The 19,013-nt window shown below is 42.0% G+C and overlaps 2 protein-coding genes across 2 annotated transcripts; both read left to right on the forward strand.

The window, feature by feature from the left end:
* The first annotated feature begins 188 nt into the window (after positions 1–188).
* Positions 189–15,439, forward strand: LOC135464381 (NF-X1-type zinc finger protein NFXL1-like). Its single transcript, XM_064741807.1, has 6 exons — positions 189–313; positions 8,352–8,526; positions 9,525–9,836; positions 12,907–12,973; positions 13,618–13,691; positions 15,357–15,439. Exons 1-6 carry the CDS (start codon positions 203–205, stop codon positions 15,437–15,439), a joined length of 822 nt encoding a protein of 273 aa, XP_064597877.1. The 5' UTR covers positions 189–202.
* LOC135464824 (uncharacterized) lies at positions 509–4,343 on the forward strand. The gene is made up of 3 exons (XM_064742391.1): positions 509–605; positions 2,084–2,544; positions 2,583–4,343. Exons 1-3 carry the CDS (start codon positions 509–511, stop codon positions 2,979–2,981), a joined length of 957 nt encoding a protein of 318 aa, XP_064598461.1. The 3' UTR covers positions 2,982–4,343.
* Positions 15,440–19,013: the final 3,574 nt, after the last annotated feature.

Below are 19,013 nucleotides of genomic sequence, written 5' to 3' on the forward strand. Positions count from 1 at the left end.
AGTAATAATTTGTTATATTACAGGTTGTTTATGACTATCTTGTTCATTGTACGCTTGATCATAATTTGTCTGTTCTTTACACATTTGTGTGTCTTTATACTTCCTATCACTTAAATCACGTGTCTTGATTGACAGAGCTCTCTGATCCGTGAAGGTAGATAGGCCTACAGAAGATCGGATTGTGCAAGTTTTGAGAGAAGGGATGGTAATGCCTTGTGAATCTGTTGGAAAGTCAAGTTTAAAACTGTACATGCGTCTTTGTTTGTGTACGAAAGTATGCAATATGGTGGAGAAACCTCAAAAGATTCTGGCGGTGAGTAGTCATATTGATTACCGTAATCGTTTTTGGATGGATGAGTGTTGCCTCGTTGTGTGTGCAGAACCACATTGTCAGATGGAGAACTTTATGACATTTCCCCGCGACACACTTGCACCGGGGCGGTTGTGCTGAACTTCTCGCAATGCCGAACTGTGCGACAGTTTCTTAGTTTTGTGCCAGTGCAATGCTATGGAGCCGTCGAGCTTATCAGAGCAGATGTCGGCTGATCAACAAAGCTTCACACCTCTGACCGGTGTGGATGTGTTTATCAATCTGTCGATTACAGGTGACTATTCTATTGTAGATAAGTTTCGTCCATCCCCTGCTTCTCCTGTGTTTTCCACTCCCTGTCCACAGCCTACACAACCTATTATCAGCAACATTTCAAATTGCATCAAAGTGAACATTACTGAGTTTGGTGGTTTCGGTCATGAGAATGCAGAGAAATTTCTTCAAGAATTTCATTCTTTTGCCACTCTTAATTCATTAACAGATGAAGGTCGACAAATTGCTGCCTTTCACCTGCATCTCCAAGGTCCCGCCCTGATATGGTTCAATTCTTTACCATCGTCGTCATATGACTGAAAAATTGTTGAGCACGACGTTAAACCCCAATCACTCATTCACTCACTCCATTCTTTACCAAGCGAAGATAAACTATTGTGGTCCACCTTAGAACGATTGTTTCGTCTCCGCTACACACATGGTTATACTCAGAGTAATCCACAGCTACTAGTTGAAGCTGAACTGTTTCACTATTTGACATTAAAACCACATCAGTCTTTAGATGAATATCGCGGCATAATTCTTGAAAAGGGACTAAAATTGCAAAAACCTGACAGAGACTTATTGGTGAAGTTTACTGAGGGCCTCCCATCTCAACTGGCTTTCTTTGTTCGAGCCAGTAATCCTTCTACACATTTTAAGGCTCTCACCACAGCAAAGATGGGAGAAGCGTACAGTTATCGGGCACAAACACTTGTTGGATACGCTGGGATACCAAATGCACCATCACCCCAGCAATCAGATGTCTCCACGCCCGTTTCAAGCTTCCACCCTAATAAAGAGCTAAAAATGGTTATTGCCGCCAACAATTCGGCAATTACCACTATCCAGCAGCAATTGTCAAGTCGTTCAACAAAGCTTGAAAATAAGGTTTCACAAGCACCGACAGTCCTTCCCCCACTGTTACCGTATCCCCCCCAAACACCAGTATGCCAACAGAAGCCAGACATAGAGTGCTACAATTGTCACTGTCGCCTTGATGTTCGCCGACAGTGTAACTGGACGGGTCGCGGACAACCAGGCCCAGCTGTCATATGTCAAATCTGTAAACAATTCGCCCACACAGCAGACTGTTGTCGGCTTGTTTCACTGCAACACCCTGGTAGCCCCATCACACAATCAGCCGGTCAGGGAAACTACCAGAGCCCGGGGGACACATCGTGCATTCCCCTGGGGAGGACAACAGCGCGATGTAGGAGGAGGAGCCCCTGCCCGAGCGTTCACCAGCAGTGAAGACAATTGACTGCACTGACACAGAAACAGACTCCGACTCTAGCAGCAGTGACACGGATAATGATAGTTATACTAAACCACACGAGCAGTTTGTGTATGTGCCTGTACATATTGGTAATTTACAGATATCTGCTTTACTTGATTCGGGTAGTTCAATCAATCTCATGTCGGAAGAATATTACAATTTATTGCCAGCATATTTGAAGTCAAGTATTACTGCTTTGTCTTTTTCAAACATTTTGTTAGCAAATGATCATCATGTTGATGTTCTTGGCACAGCTAAAGTCAAAGTCAAACTGCCAGTAAGTCATGGCAGAATCACTGTTCACATGTTACGGCAGACGTCGCAGCCTTTGATATTGGGAACTACATTCCTTAGGCATCAAGATCTCGGTTTAGATTTCAGTCAGTCCAAATATAAGTGGACAAAAACAAAAGTGCGTTGTAGGAAATCTGTCACTTTTCCACCGCGTACTGAAACAATAATAACGGCTTCTGTTCCGAGCACATTTTGTATGGGCTTACAGGGAATTTGTACTCAGGATAACCATGTATTGAAAGTCAACATTTTAGTTTCCAAGGCTGTGGTTGTTGTTGCAAGGTTCCATACTGTACCTGTAAAAGTGTGTAATCCTACTGCAGAATCAATTGTTCTTCCTAGACGTACCGTATTGGCAGAGTTTACTTTGCTTGACTCTGACTACAAAGTTTAACCAGTAAGTAGTACATGTTTTAACAGGTCTGATGTTGTAAACTTGTTTGGACAAATTCTAATTTGTTAAATGAAGATCGTGAGCAGCTTCAGAAAGTATTGTATGATAATAAGGATGTTTTTGTTACCAGTGATAATCCCGGTTTAGGGTTAACACATGTGGTAGAACACAATATTGTTTTGAAACCGGGCGCCAAGCCAAAATATCAAAGGCCATATCGGTTGTCACCTGATAAAAGGGAAGTGTTGAGGCATCAGTTGGATGAAGTATTGGCACAGGGTGTGATTGCTCCAGTAAATGAAACTGAGGACTTGCCTATCACCAGCCCGATTGTCCTTGTGACTAAACGAAATCCAGAACAAGGTCTTTTTCTTGGATCTAACAAGCTGCTTTATCCATATACCGTTTTTGTTGTGATTTCCGTCACTTGAACAGTCAAACATTGGATTTTCGATACGCCATACCAGATTTACAGGAATTAACTGGGGCCGTGTCTACAAAAACGCCAAACTTTATCAAATTGATCTAAGTTCTGGGTTTTTCCAGATGGGAATTAATCCTGAATCGTCCAAGTACGCTACATTTAATACGTGTTTTGGAACTTATAAGTTCACACGTCTTCCAATGGGCCTCCGTATGTCACCCTATACCTTCCAGCTTCTCATGGACAAGATCCTTCATGGTCTGAAAAATGTCAGAAATATTTCAGGAACACCTTGCTGACTTAAACCGGGGTTTTTGGTCGTTTACGTAACGCTGGCCTCAAGCTTGGACCTAGAAAGTGTTCCTTTGCTCAGTCCTCTGCTATATTTCTGGGACACGAAATATCAGCTGATGGTATTCGCCCTCCCCCTGACAGAATAAAGGCAGTGCAAGACTTTCCGAAACCTGCATCTGTGCATGAGCTTCGTAAAGCCATGGGACTGCTTAATTGGTTCAGACAGTTTATACCCAACTTTGCTGCTACTGCCTTTCCGTTGAATAATTTGTTGAAAAAGAATGTGCCGTTTGTGTGGACACGTGAACATTCACAAGCGTTTGCGGTATTAAAACGAGCTCTTGTGAGTTCTGACGCATTGGCGTTTCCCAGATATGATTTACCCTTTTTTCTGACTGTGGATACTTCAGGTCGTGGAATTGGATACATGCTGTATAAACGCTATCCAGATAACGAAACTGTTCATGTTATAGGGTTTGGCTCAAAGGCTTTGACGCGATTGCAGCGCTCATATGGACGGACGAAACTTGAACTTCGCGGCATGGTTACTACATGGCATCAATTACTGATTGCGCTTCATATTTGCGAGGCCGCCAGTTTGTGCTAGAATGTGATCACCAGGCTTTGAAACCTCTGTTTCAGAAGAAATTTCGCAGCGCCATCTACGAACGCTGGATGACAATTCTTCAACAGTTCAATTTCAGGATTGATTACACGCCATCCATGCAGATGCACGTGCCTGACGCTCTGTCGCACTGTCACCCGAACGCCGAATTTGGATCCGCGGGACCCAGTCCTGATGAAGAGGTCCTGTATTTTCCATATGTACCAAAGAAGATTTCTCACCCGATTCTTATGACGGAAGGAGGTCAACTACAGGATTTAACTGAGTGGGATGACACCTCAGTGGATGAAAACTTGCCACCCGTTACATTACAACCCGAGATTGTAGCAAACTGTTCATCTCAACCACAGAAACAATGTGTAAATTGCTCGCATGTGTATGGTGCCGACACTGAAGCCGGAATTCCCATAGTAACAGTGCGAGAAGTTCATGACCAGAATTTACACCAACCAGAGCGTACAGACGTCACCAGCTTGCTCTTTTTCTAAGAGACAGATTTTAGCATTGAAAGCATAGCTAAAATGTAAGCTGTGGATAACAGCATAAGCCCTATGTTGAACTGTTTGCAATCTGGACTGTTTCCAGATTCCCAGAAAGAATCGCATCGGATTATTTTGGAATCGTCTAATTTTATTGTTGTGCAGAATGTTTTGTTTCATTCCAGGATTGCCAAATCGAAAAGGGCTATGGACTTGAAACATTATCAGCTTGTTTTGCCCAAAATTGTGATCAACACTATGTCAAAACTCTTTCATGATTCTCCATTCGCTGGGCATGGTGGTGTAAACGACACACTTGACAAAATTAGAGCACATTTTTATTTTAGAAATATGTCTCAGATTGTTTGGGATTAGCGGAGGAAAATGACACGTGCCCATACCAAATCTAGAATCACGGCGTATCCAACGCCAGGTGCTCCGTTCGAAGTTTGGCACCTGGACTTATTCGGACTGCTACCTCTCACCTCTCAAGGTTATCGTTATGTGTTCACGGCGACTGACATGTTCAGTCGGTATCTATACACAGCTCCACTGGCGAACAAGGACGCTTGCACACTGACAACTGCGCTGTTTCGCCTGCTTACCACCTTTGGGACTTGTAGAGCCCTTATCTCGGATCCTGGATCTGAGTTTACAGCAGAGATCACAAAAAGTGTTTGTAAATTGCTTGAGGTTTCCTTTGCAGTTTACCCCAGCATACATGCACCATTGCCTTGGCGCATGTGAGAGGGGGCCTCCGTGGCTCAGCCGGTTAGCGCGCTAGCGCAGCGTAATGACGCAGGAGTTTCTCACCAATGCAGTTGCTGTGAGTTCAGGTCCAGCTCATGCTGGCTTCCTCTCCAGCTGTATGTGGGAAGGTTTTCCAGCAACCTGCAGATGGTTGTGGGTTTCCCCGGGCTCTGCCCGGTTTTCTTCCCACCATAATGCTGGCCGCCGTCGTATAAGTGAAATATTTTTGAGTACGGCGTAAAACACGTATCAAATAAATAAATAAATAAATAAAAATGGCGCATGTGAGCGAACACACTGAACGTTAGCCGAACGACTGACACCATCCCTAAGATCAACTACAACATGTGATAAGCATTTGCCAGCCATTGTATTTGCAATCAACTCATCCGTAAGTTCTTACCATGGATATTCTCCCTTCGAGGTGATATATGCTCGACGCCCCACGTTTCCCCTGACTTCCTCACCAGATGCTGTTCTTCAGATGTCTCGTCCAGACGTTCAGCAGTATCTGGAGACGTTTGTTAACCAGTGGGATACTGTGCGCAGTGAAGTCAAAGAAGCTGCCGTTAAAACCCAGCAGAGCATGTTGAAAAAGGAGCGCAAACACATCAAACCGCTACGTGTCTCTAAAGGTAATTATGTGTATCTTCTGCATGAACCAACGGGTCATGGTCGTAAGTTACAGCCCAGATACAGTGGTCCGTACATCATTGAAGAAGTGACATCACCTCACACTGTTTTACTGCATGACCCTGAGACAAAGAAACGTGTGAAAGGTTCTGTCCACATGGATAGACTGAAAGTCGCTTATGTGCGCGAACCGTGCCCTGAACCGTATTTTCCTATTACGGTTACGACGAAACAACCTAACATTCATCAGCCTGTGAAGCCGACATCACCTTCCTCCTCTCTGGACGCCTCACCTGACAATAAAACTACAGAAGTTCTGACCCGCCCTAAACGCACTCGGCGAAAGCCAGTTCGCTATTGAGACACAAATCACGTTGATCCTCGTCACTTGTCAGATCTCTGATCTTCCAGTCGTGGACATCAGACGATCAAAAGGGTGTTAGCGCAGCATAAAACTGCCAACCGTGTAGAGTAACTTGTGAAAATCAGGGGTGATCCTTCGCAAAATGCTTTTTGGGTGACGCCTGATCCCTTAGACTCTAAAGCTCGCTGGTCAATTCAATGTAGTCCACCCGCATGGGTACCGTAATGCCGATGTCTGTTATTTGAATATTATATTATGACAGTAGTTGGTTTCAGTATTTTGTAGATTTTTGTTGTTGTATTTGCTGTTTTAATTCCTAATCTTACATAAGAATCAAGATTTTGCTTTCTGGACGTCTGCATGTGTCATTTAACCGTAGTGTTGTACTAAAGCTGTTGCCTCCATTTGCCAAATGGAGAGTGCGCCAGAACTCCTATTCCCTATACTACTTCTGTTTTACTATTGAAAAACTCTCCAAAAGTATCTTATTGTCTTGTATCAGTATGGATGGATAGGCCAGAAAGGTTTTGTTCTCATGTCTTTTTGTGTGCGGTTGATGTTCCTTTGAGGCAATGCGGGTAACGAGTTATGCGCCAAATGTATTCAGTTTTCTGTATCTAACTTGCTGTAAACATCTCTGGGTCTCCGTGTGTTTTAGCTTACATTCGGATTTCACTTCATGTAAACATCTGTTATAAACATTTGCACATTGCACATGTACATTGTATTTCCATTTGTTGATTATTGTTGTACAATTCACACCTTTATTTTCCTTGATTTTGATGAACCAGCTAGTCATGTGTAAAATTGTTTTCAATACAATTTTATTTTTGTGGGTGCATGTTATGTTACAGGTTGTTTATGACTAGCTTGTTCACTGTACGCTTGATCATAATTTGTCTGTTCTTTACACATTTGTGTGTCTTTATACTTCCTATCACTTAAATCACGTGTCTTGATTGACAGAGCTCTCTGATCCGTGAAGGTAGATATAGAAGATCGGATTGTGCAAGGTTTGTGAGAAGAAATGGTAATGCTTTGTGAATCTGTTGGAAATACAAGTTTAAAACTGTACATGCGTCTTTGTGTACGCAAGTATGCAAAAAATTAAAAAAAAAAAAACACGAAAGATGACCTAAAATTTGCTCAACGACTAATAATACATGTCCTGATTCTGAGAGTTCTTGGGTTCGTTTGTGTGTCTATATATATATATATATATATATATATATATATATACTAGTACTAGATTTGCTTAAAAACACTACAGATACTGTATTTATTTTTGCTTCAGGCTATGAAATGTTAGTTTGAACAATTAAATCAGGTCAAGGCAGGCATCGAAATTAAATCCATTGCATATTTCTTTTTGAATTTTCATTTATTCAAAATTTATCGTTATCTGTATGTCATAACGGGGAGCCGTAACCGTGACATGGTTAGAAAACAATTTTAAATTACCCCAGTGAATCAATGTGTTCTAACTGTTGCGCTTGGGTATTGTATTGCTTGCGCCGCATACTCCTTACTCTTCGCTTTACACCAGTGCCACCACTAGCACTTTTTGAACAGAAATCTTGAAAACCGCCGAGGTCACTCGGTTCATGGTGATGAGGCAGGAAGTGACTGTCAGAAAGAAAAAAAGAATCTGTCTAAACCTTCGTCTCTAATAATACTTCATACTCATGCATTCTCTGGGGAATGTGCACCATGGTTTTAACCAAAACACAAAACAGTATTACTGATGAATGCTGATTAAATAGTTCCGCGGGTGAACACAAGTGATGAGGCTAATCTGAAACAAATGTGCGTCGCGCATGCTCCAAAGGTCAAGTGGCAGTGATGTCAAGTGAAAAGTAGGGAGTGACGCGTGCACTGTAAGGAGTGTGCCTACGCTCATTTGACACAGAAAGTGAAAGTAAGTAGGCAAGTGACTGAAAGTTAGTAGAAGGTTACATCAAACTGACGGAAGAATTAGAAGAAATAACTTATGTGAATCGTTCAGGAGTGGGCAGTGTGTTGTTTCATGGCTAGAAGTTGTTACTGGGTGACATACGTACCGTGCCCACGAACACACACCATCGGCACGCAACCAAAGTAACAGAGAGGTACCCGACAGAACCGGTTCATTCTGTGGACGGCAAAGAGCTGAGAGACTTTCGACAGATGTTTTTATTTATTCTTGTTGTTTTGCTTTTCCAATTGATAACTATGAAGAATGCTTTACTGCAGATCTTCATCTTGTGGAGTTGTTTTCTGATTGCTGGAAGCTATCCTGTAAAGAGAGCAGTGATAAAATGTGTGGGTGGAAGAAAAACCTGTGATGGTGACTTGAAGGAACATTGCTGGGATAGGGATTATAATCATGCTGTGGAGGGATGTTTAAAGCCTATAATGTGTGAAAAAGGTAAATTTATTTTTTTTTTAAAGGTCTATATATACCTGGGGCTACTTTCACGGAACTTCATAAATCAGTTTTTCGCAACTTTTCCCATAAATGACACTGCCTTATATGGCGCTCTGACCAACGTCTTTTATGAAAAGAACAAATTTATCTCTTGCGCTTCTTAATATTACCAGATTTTTTGTAAAAAAAAAAAATATCCAGCTCACGTAAACATGGCTGGGTCCTATCAAATAATTCACCTCTGTAGGATGTTTGGTAAATGCAGGAAAAGAAACAGTTTCTAACCTCCTCCACCAGTCTAGTGGCATAAAACAGTACATGAAGTGAACATAAAATATGGCCTTTTTTAAATTACCCCTCGACCTAGGAGGTAAATATCAGATATTGTTGAAAATAGATCTCAATGTTTGATTTAATTGAACTGCCGAAGCAGGTTAATATTAGAAATTGTTCAAAATATAACTCATTGTTGAATCTAATTTAACTATCCCTCGACCAAACTTGCTTTGGTCATTGCTTGAGGTACTTGTATTTTCGTAATACATAGATTACCTCCCTTTTCCAGGTTGTACCTCCTTTGACAGTACATATATGTATATCTATCCTCTTTTTCATTTTGAAAGCATCTGGCACTATATAAATTATTTCTGTTTACTTTGTCAATTTCTCAATTTCTTGACTGATTCAGAAGTAGTTAACATTACAAGAAATTTCACAGGTGGATTAGTCACAGTTGATCACTGAGGTTGTTTAAATTCCATCACTGGTACTTTCTAAGTGCTAACAACATTGGGTAGTTGGACAAATACCTGCCGTCAGGGGCGGAGAATCCATGACAAGGGAAGTAATCTGTGCTTTACGAAAACACAGAATTGCAGCACTCAGATTCTGTCTGTACAAATCTTTGTCTCCTGAATGCTTATAGCCAAAATTACCAAACATACATGACATATATACTCCCCATTCAATTTCATTTGTATTGTTTTTGTTCTTATTAGGGACCTATTCATGGTATAAAGGTTCCCCTCCAGAAATTCAGCCAACCTGCCTTCCCTGTGAAGAGGGCATGTTTAACGATCTCGAGTGTTCCTCGGACAAACTCAGCTGTGTAGATGCTTGTTGGCCAATATATGAATGTTCGGACAAGGGCCTCATTCTTTATAGAAAGGGAAACCGCACGCATGATTCTGTGTGCAAGTGCAATCTTGAAAAAGGGTATCATGGTGGAAAAGCAAACTATACATGTCAGGTCAATAATTGTCACTGCCAACAAGGAAATTGTCCTTCTGGGAAACAGCTGAATGAAACAGGTAAGGATTGAATGCAAAACTGTGTAATGCTGCACAGTTGTTGTCAGAATGTTGTGCTGTGTGGTAATCATGATATTCCTGAAACGGTATTGTAATAGTGTTATCATGAAAAAAAAATTGCTGTAATAATGTAATAGTGCAACAGTGAGTGAGTGAGTGAGCGAGTGAAAGTTTTAACGTTGCTTTCAACAGTATTTCAGTTTTATCGTGACAATAAAACGTCAAGTAGTCGATCTACTACGGATAATTCATTTACTATTCAGTCAAAAAGGACACCAGAAGTCACATAACAAACACAGACCATGTAACACTATTACTGTAGTAATGTAATAGTGCAACAGTACTGATGTAACAGTATTAATTGTAATGAAACAGTATTCCTCTAAAAGTATGGTGTTTCAGTATTACTGTATTAGTACTATATCATAACAGTGATAGTGTAACAGGGTTATAATTTAACAGTAGTACTGTAATAGTGTAACAGTGCAATACTGGTAGCCTGCGGATGGTGGTTGGTTTCCTTCAGGCTCCGTCCAGTTTCCTCCCACCATAATACTGACTCCTGTCACATTTTAGTGTAGGTGTAATATACCAATCAAATAAATAAAGAAAGAAATAAAGAAATGAATGGCAAATCCACAACATCCATTCTGACAGACAACATCCATATGAAGAATGTCAACATAATTCAGCTAGATTCAGCATCCATTCACACAGATTTAGCATCCATTTGGATACTGAGATTCAGCATCCATTCACACAGATTTAGCATGCATTTGGATACTGAGATTCAGCGTCCATTCACACAGATTCAGCATCCATTTGCACAGGTTTAGCATCCATTTGGATACTGAGATTCAGCATCCATTCACACAGATTTAGTATCCATTTGCAGCATCCATTCACACAGATTTATTGTCCATTTGGATACCGAGACTCAGCATCCATTCACACTGAGATTCAGAATCCATGCAGATGAAATAAATTACTGTCATAGTACAATAAATAAATTACTATCATAGTACATGTATAATAATATAACAGTATTGCTGGGACAGTACCGTAATGTGAAATACTACAATAGTACTACGTGTATATTAATGATGTAACAGTAGTTCCTTATAGTAGTTTAACAGCATAGTAACAGAATATTAATGTAACAGTAATAATAAAACACTGTAACACTATTAGTGTAATAATACCGTATCAGTGGAACAGGTATATGGGAAGGTCTACCAGCAACCTGCGGATGATCATGGATTCTTCCCTGGGCTCTGCCCGGTTCCCTCCCACCATAATGCTAGCTGCCATTGCATAAGTGAAATATTCTTGAGTATGGCGTAAAAGACCAATCAAATAAATAAATCAGTGGAACAGCATTGCTATCACTGTATTTTAATGTAACACTATGAATGTAATAGTATGTGTGAATGCCTGCCAGAAACCTGTGGATTACGGTCATATATAGCATCAAGCTCGAGAAAAAAATTGTTTTTATAGGGTAGGAACTTTCTCTGCAAAGCAGAAGTTATTCACCCCGTAACTTAAAGGATCTTGGGGAAGTAACTCAAAAGCAAAGTTTATTGTTATGTGGAGAAAGAAATTATGTAGATGAATCTGTAATCAATATGTGTGGTGTAGGGGACATACATGGTGATCTAAGTTGAGGGAAAGTAATGTGAGGGGTGGTGCCTTAAAATGTACTGGTTGTACTGAGCTCAGCTGTTGCATACAAGTGGAGTACGATAACACGGGGGCCGGGGCGGTGTTGGGGGGTGCATTTTAACTGCCATAAATTACAAATTCACGACTTACGTACTAACCTGAACTTTTGCTTCCACATATTCCCTGAACTCTGTAAAGTGTTTATTTCACTAAAATGTTCACATGTTCAGATGATTTGGCAGTTGAAAATACAGGTGAAAATCAATAATAATATTACAGTAATACCAGTAACTGTTAGTACAGTATATCAGAAGTTATATTAAAATTCTTCAATTTTTTTAAGAGTGACACAACTTGACAACATTACATTACACTACTTCAAGATTGTCAGGCAATTTATTTCATTGTCTCCCAACGCCCATTAAAAAATTATTGGGTTTTTGTCCCTGTGTATGAAATTTTTATTGTGAATGTATTCAATGTGTCCAATCATTTAATCTGCAAGCGTCAATTCCATTTTCATGGTAAAGCGTCGAGTGTAGATTTTAGGAAGAGAGGGAGGGAGATATGGGATCTCATAATTAGTCTGAAATAGGTTAAGTGAAAGTTGTCTAGTTATGTGATAAGAAATATTCTGAATTATTTTAAATGTTTTTAGGAACTTTACAGGTAATAGATATCGAGGATAGTAATGCTTGTGCACAAAGAGCACTATATATCTGTGATGATCGAAGTATAAGACTGGTGTGCTTCTAAGTTTACAAAGAGAAGTTTACACATGCAGTCAATTTATTGTTCTCTGAAGACAACTTGTCCTCCAGCAATAATATGGGAGTTTCAAGGACTAACTCATTCAAGTCCGGCTGTATCATGTGACCTGTCAAAAATGTTAGGCCGCTATTATTTATCTCGTTCGCTATGACATGGGCGTCTGTGAAAAGTGTCATAAAAAGTAATTTACAGGAGACAAATGATACAGAAAATTGAGAATCTGAACATTTGTGAACTTGAGAAGTTCCTCAAGGAAAGAGGTGTCATTTGTGCCAGTGGAAAAGTGTAAGACAGGTGATCAGTAAACTAATGTCAAGAAAGCTTGCCTAACATTTTTCACATGACACAGTAAGACTGTTTTTACCTTTGACAACAAAAGAGTTCCAACTCGACACTCCCCTATTGGGCATGCAAATCTCTGCATAATTCTTGGGAAAGTTTGTCAGTGACTTGCCAATGGTTTAAAGGTTTTGATTGTTTAATTACCATGAATATTGGATTAAGCAGTCATTTATCCAATAATCTTTTGATGATCTCTTAATTCTTCCATCATATTTTTTTCTTTAAGTGTTTTCTTATGGAAAAGTGAAAACTCCATAAATTCTGCTTTTTGTTTCCATTTAATTTTTAATAGGCAACTGTGTCCCCTGCCCCCCAGGTACCCATAAACCCATAGAATCATCCTACCCGTGTACACACAGGTAAGACACACACATATTTACATGTACCATTCTGCCGTCCTCTTTCAAAACAGGTTGCAAGTGACAAAGCCAAAATCCAAAAAGTCTGTGATATTTTGAGCAAAAAATAAAAACATAATGTCTTGCTGCATTCTTCCTGAACAAAAACAATACATTGTTGTTAAAGTTGTTACTGGGTTATGTACAATATACCCGGGAAATAATGTTCATGCCATCAAGAGTGAAAAAATTCTTCTACAGTTTTTTTACCCAATTATCACTTGCTTCCTTTTATTTCATGGATTTTTTCTAATCTCCATGAACACCCAGGCAAGATTGATATATTGCAGCCCGTTAAGAAAAAAAAAACAACAAATAGGGCTGCACCTAGTTACCTCCCTTGATGCCACTCTCTCATTTTAAAGGTGTGGTTTTAAGAGTAAGCTGTGGTTAGGCGCGACCTCAGAATATTTTTAATGGCAGGTTTCGGAGGTAAGCTAGTTGATTGAGGAACAACTACCAAAGAGCAATAGAAGTCTCAATATAAAGGAAAGTGGGCAAGTCAAGGATATTTAAAATGTATCAAAATTAATTGATAAGTAAATTAATAATGTATGTCCATTAGCATATAAATATGTAAAGCTGTTTTCTCCGGATCTTTTCAGGTTTCCTTACCTGACTAACAAGGCTGAGCCTAACACAAGAAGAACAAGCCAGACTGAGCCCACCACGACTCCAGGTAAGCCATTCTTCTCATATAACCACTACAAAGTCAGGAGTTCAAGCCTCTGTGTTGGTAACTGTCTGCCATTTTTTACACTTTATACATAGAGTAACATTTCCTACAAGATGAGTGGTGACACTACAACTACAGTTAAAAACTCATTGCCGTCATAAATAACTAAATTGCTTGAATTTGGCATCAATCAAAGTTTTAAATGATTTCCAGTTATAAGTTTCCTGTACTTTTCCTTAACTTTACCAAAGGCGGCTGAACCTAGTTGAGTATAAGCAGTCGACATTCCAGGGGTCCTTCAAGCTCATGCAGATATGGACGAGACGGTGAGGGGGCTCTCGCAAACTAACGCAGCTAAAATCGTGTTTTTATTGCCTTTTGTCCATGCGAGAGTGCCCACCCTGTCTTATCCAAACCTGCTTGAACTTGTGAATTAAATTCCTGAGATGTCGACTCGGCTTTTTCAGGACACTAAATTTTTATCATTGACCTTGACCTACTTTTCAAGGTCATTGGGCCTGTGCCTCTATTCAGACCATAGGAATGTGATAGACATGTACATGTAGTTCCATTAATGCTTATATAATTATTAGCTCGCTTGTGCTTTAGCTTGTACAGTAAGTCATGTCCTGAATGTCGGCATAGGCTTCCATTAACAAGCGACCGGCCCGGATAGCACAGTTGGTAGAGCGTCCGCTTCGGGACCGGTAGATCCAGGATCAATCCTTGGTCGAGTCACACCTAAGACTTTAAAAGAGGAAGTTGTAACTTCCTTGCTTGGCGTTCAGCATGAAGGGGATAGTGCAACGACTGGTTGACCCGTATCAGTATAATGGCTCGGGCGGGGCGTCTTACTTGCCTTCGGTAAGTTGTCTCAGTGATGCAGCACTAAATAAAAGAGCGGTGGAAATCCGTCCTGCAACAAGGAGGCACATTACACGTGCATGCACCCTAATGATTCCTTCGTCGTCATATGACTGAAAAATTGTTGAGTACGACGTTAAACCCCAAGCACTCACTCACTCACTCCATTAACAAGCGAAATAATGTTCAACAAAATGTTAATGGTTATATCTTGAAAAAGTACTGCCTGTATTGACCTCATGTTTTGCACACATGTAGAGTGTAATAACCCAAAGGGGATGTTTTATTGTTGATGCACTGTGTTTCATATTAAATGCCATAAATTACGAAATTTAAGTAAATGTTACATGTAGGTGTGTTATCTCAAGAAGTACAGCATGTATTGAGCTGAAATTTTTTGTATTTATTTGACTGGTGTTTTGTGCAGTGCTGAAGAATGTCTCACTTATTCCAGAGGAGCCACCTGAAGTTTTACATGCATATTAACCACATGAGGGGGAAGTTCCATCGCTTGCTCTGTATGCGTATTAATTACCACAAACTGGCAAATTCATGACTTAAGTATTTTATGTGTTGAGCTGAAGTTTTGCATTCGCTTGTCTCCAACACTCGAGCTCTTGCTTAGTCAAATCTTAAGTTTTCCATGTTGTCTTTCTTGTGTGTCGTTTGTCAGAATTTGAATTCAGACTTGTCTCTTCAAACTGATGCTGCTTACATGTCGTAGTTTTAAACTGAGTAAACAGCAATGCATAAAATGTGCTGTATCTCATATCTGTTCTATTTTCTTATATACCAATTTGCCAGATAATGAAACCATGGGTAACAATACCTGGACGTGGATACCAGGGATTATCCTTTTCCTTGTATTGGCATTAGCAGGTGAGTAGACAGTTGATTTTATTGTACCCTTGTGAATTAATGGACTAGGGGATATCTGGATTTGAACCAGCCCGCATATCTGTGCCGCTGTGTGTGTGTGTTTCTGTGCCCCTTTGTGTTCATGTGTTACTGTGTCAGTGTGCGTGTGTTTCTATGCCGCTGTGTGTGTGTTTCTTTGTCCCTGCATGCGTGTGTTTCTGTGCCGCTGTGTACGTGTTTCTGTGCCGCTGTGTGTGTGTGTTTCTGTGCCCCTGTGTGTTCATGTGTTTCTGTGTCACTGTGCGTGCGTGTTTCTGTGCAGCTGTGTATGTGTTTCTGTGCTGCTGTTTGCATGTGTTTCTGTGCCACTGTGTGTGCCTGTTTCTGTGTCTGTTCCGCTGTGTGTGTGTGTTTCTGTGCTGCTGTGTGTGTTTCTGTGCCGCTGTGTATGTGTTTCTGTGCCGCTGTGTATGTGTTTCTGTGCCGCTGTGTGCGTGTTTCTATGCCGCTGCGTACATGCGTTTCTGTGCCGCTGTGTGCATGTGTTTCTGTGCCACTGTGTGTGCCTGTTTCTGTGTCTGTTCCGCTGTGTGTGTGTGTTTCTGTGCTGCTGTGTGTGTTTCTGTGCCGCTGTGTATGTGTTTCTGTGCCGCTGTGTATGTGTTTCTGTGCCGCTGTGTGCGTGTTTCTATGCCGCTGCGTACATGCGTTTCTGTGCCGCTGTGTGCATGTGTTTCTGTGCCGCTGTGTGCATGTGTTTCTGTGCATTTGCCTGTATGCATTTCTGTGCCGCTGTGTGTATGTGTTTCTGTGCTGCTGTTTGCGTGTGTTTCTGTGCCGCTGTGTGTGTGTGTTTCTGTGCTGCTGTGTGTTTGTGTTTCTGTGCCGTTGTGTGCCTGCGTTCTGTGTCGCTCTGTGTGTTTCAGTACCGCTGAGTGCGTGTGTTTATGTGCCGCTGTGTGCATATTTTTACGTGCTGCCCTGCGGGCATGTTTCTGTGCCAATGTGTGCGTTTTTTATGTGCCCCTGTGCGTGCATGTTTCTGTGCTGCTGTGTGCATTTTTTTATGTGCCACTGTGTGTACATGTTTATGTGCCGCTGTGTGTGCGTGTGTTTTTGTGCTGCTGTGTGCATTTTTTTATGTGCCACTGTGTGTACATGGTTCTGTGCTGCTTTGTGCAATTTTTTATGTGCCACTGTGCGTGCATGTTTCTGTGCCGATCTGTGCAGTTTTTTATGTGCCACTGTGTGTGCATGTTTCTGTGCCGACTGTGCGTTTTTTATGTGCCCTGTGTGTGCATGTTTCTGTGCCGCTGTGTGTGCGTGTGTATTTGTGCTGCCATGTTCAGTTTTTTATGTGCCACTGTGCGTGCATGTTTCTGTGCCGCTGTGTGTGCGTGTGTACATGTATTTGTGCCGCCGTGTTCAGTTTTTTATGTGCCACTGTGCGTGCATGTTTCTGTGCCGATGTGTGTGTATTTTTTTTATGTGCCACAGTGTGTGCGTGTGTTTCTGTGTCTGTGCCACTGTGTGTGCGTGTGTTTCTGTGTCTGTGCCACTGTGTGTGCGTGTGTTTCTGTGTCTGTGCCACTGTGTGTGTGTGTTTCTGTGTCTGTGCCACTATGTGTGTGTGTGTTTCTGTGTCTGTGCCACTGTGTGTGCGTGTGTTTCTGTGTCTGTGCCACTGTGTGTGCGTGTGTTTCTGTGTCTGTGCCACTATGTGTGTGTGTGTTTTTGTGTCTGTGCCACTATGTGTGTGTGTGTTTCTGTGTCTGTGGCACTATGTGTAGGTGTGTTTCTGTGTCTGTGCCACTATGTGTGTGTGTGTTTCTGTGTCTGTGCCACTGTGTGTGCGTGTGTTTCTTTGTCTGTGCCACTGTGTGTGCGTGTGTTTCTGTGTCTGTGTGTGTGCGTGTGTTTTTGTGCCGCTGTGTGCAGTTTCTTGTGTGCCACTGTGCATGCATGTTTCTGTACCGATGTGTGCATTTTTTTTATGTGCCACTATGTGTGTGTGTGTTTCTGTGTCTGTGCCACTGTGTGTGCGTGTGTTTCTGTGTCTGTGCCACTGTGTGTGCGTGTGTTTCTGTGTCTGTGCTGCTATGTGTAGGTATGTTTCTGTGCCTGTGCCACTGTGTGTGCGTGTGTTTCTGTGTCTGTGCTGCTGTGTGTGCGTGTGTTTCTGTGTCTGTGCCACTGTGTGTGCGTGTGTTTCTGTGTTTGTGCCACTGTGTGTGCGTGTGTTTCTGTGTCTGTGCTGCTATGTGTAGGTATGTTTCTGTGTCTGTGCCACTGTGTGTGCGTGTGTTTCTGTGTCTGTGCCACTGTGTGTGCATGTGTTTCTGTGTCTGTGCCACTGTGTGCATGTGTTTCTGTGTCTGTGCCACTATGTGTGTGTGTGTTTCTGTGTCTGTGCCACTGTGTGTGCGTGTGTTTCTGTGTCTGTGCCGCTGTGTGTGCGTGTGTTTCTGTGTCTGTGCCACTGTGTGTGCGTGTGTTTCTGTGTCTGTGCCACTGTGTGTGCGTGTGTTTCTGTCTGTGCCGCTGTGTGTGCGTGTGTTTCTGTGTCTGTGCCACTGTGTGTGCGTGTGTTTCTGTGTCTGTGCCACTGTGTGTGTGTGTGTTTCTGTGTCTGTGCTGCTGTGTGTGCGTGTGTTTCTGTGTCTGTGCCACTGTGTGTGCATGTGTTTCTGTGTCTGTGCCACTGTGTGTGCATGTGTTTCTGTGTCTGTGCCACTATGTGTGTGTGTGTTTCTGTGTCTGTGCCACTGTGTGTGCATGTGTTTCTGTGTCTGTGCCACTGTGTGTGTGTGTGTTTCTGTGCCACTGTGTGTGCATGCGTTTCTGTGTCTGTGCCACTGTGTGTGCGTGTGTTTCTGTGTCTGTGCCACTGTGTGTGCATGTGTTTCTGTGTCTGTGCCACTATGTGTGTGTGTGTTTCTGTGTCTGTGCCACTGTGTGCATGTGTTTCTGTCTGTGCCACTATGTGTGCATCTGTGCCGCTGTGTGCGTGTGTTTCTGTGTCTGTGCCACTATGTGTGCATCTCTGCCGCTGTGTGCGTGTTTCTGTGTCTGTGCCACTATGTGTGCATCTGTGCCGCTGTGTGCGTGTGTTTCTGTGTCTGTGCCACTATGTGTGTGTGTGTTTCTGTGTCTGTGCCACTGTGTGTGCATGTGTTTCTGTGTCTGTGCCTCTGTGTGTGTGTGTGTGTGTTTCTGTGTCTGTGCCACTGTGTGTGCATGTTTTTCTGTGTCTGTGCCACTATGTGTGTGTGTGTTTCTGTGTCTATGCCACTGTGTGTGCATGTGTTTCTGTGTCTGTGCCACTATGTGTGCATCTGTGCCGCTGTGTGCGTGTGTTTCTGTGTCTGTGCCACTATGTGTGCATCTGTGCCGCTGTGTGCGTGTGTTTCTGTGTCTGTGCCACTATGTGTGCATCTGTGCCACTGTGTGCATGTGTTTCTGTGTCTGTGCCACTATGTGTGCATCTGTGCCGCTGTGTGCGTGTGTTTCTGTGTCTGTGCCACTATGTGTGTGTGTGTTTCTGTGTCTGTGCCACTGTGTGTGCATGTGTTTCTGTGTCTGTGCCACTATGTGTGCATCTGT

Source organism: Liolophura sinensis, chromosome 4, assembly GCF_032854445.1.
Source record: "Liolophura sinensis isolate JHLJ2023 chromosome 4, CUHK_Ljap_v2, whole genome shotgun sequence".
NCBI classification, from domain to species: Eukaryota; Metazoa; Mollusca; class Polyplacophora; order Chitonida; family Chitonidae; genus Liolophura; species Liolophura sinensis.

Coding starts and splice junctions, on each gene's coding strand:
- LOC135464381 (XM_064741807.1), top strand. CDS start 203: ATGGTAATGCCTTGTGAATCTGTTGGAAAGTCAAGTTTAAAACTGTAC. Junction 314..8,351: donor AACCTCAAAAGATTCTGGCG/GTGAGTAGTCAT, acceptor GCTTTACTGCAG/ATCTTCATCTTGTGGAGTTG. Junction 9,837..12,906: donor GAAACAGCTGAATGAAACAG/GTAAGGATTGAA, acceptor AATTTTTAATAG/GCAACTGTGTCCCCTGCCCC.
- LOC135464824 (XM_064742391.1), top strand. CDS start 509: ATGGAGCCGTCGAGCTTATCAGAGCAGATGTCGGCTGATCAACAAAGC. Junction 606..2,083: donor TATCAATCTGTCGATTACAG/GTGACTATTCTA, acceptor ACATTTTGTTAG/CAAATGATCATCATGTTGAT. Junction 2,545..2,582: donor TGCTTGACTCTGACTACAAA/GTTTAACCAGTA, acceptor TAACAGGTCTGA/TGTTGTAAACTTGTTTGGAC.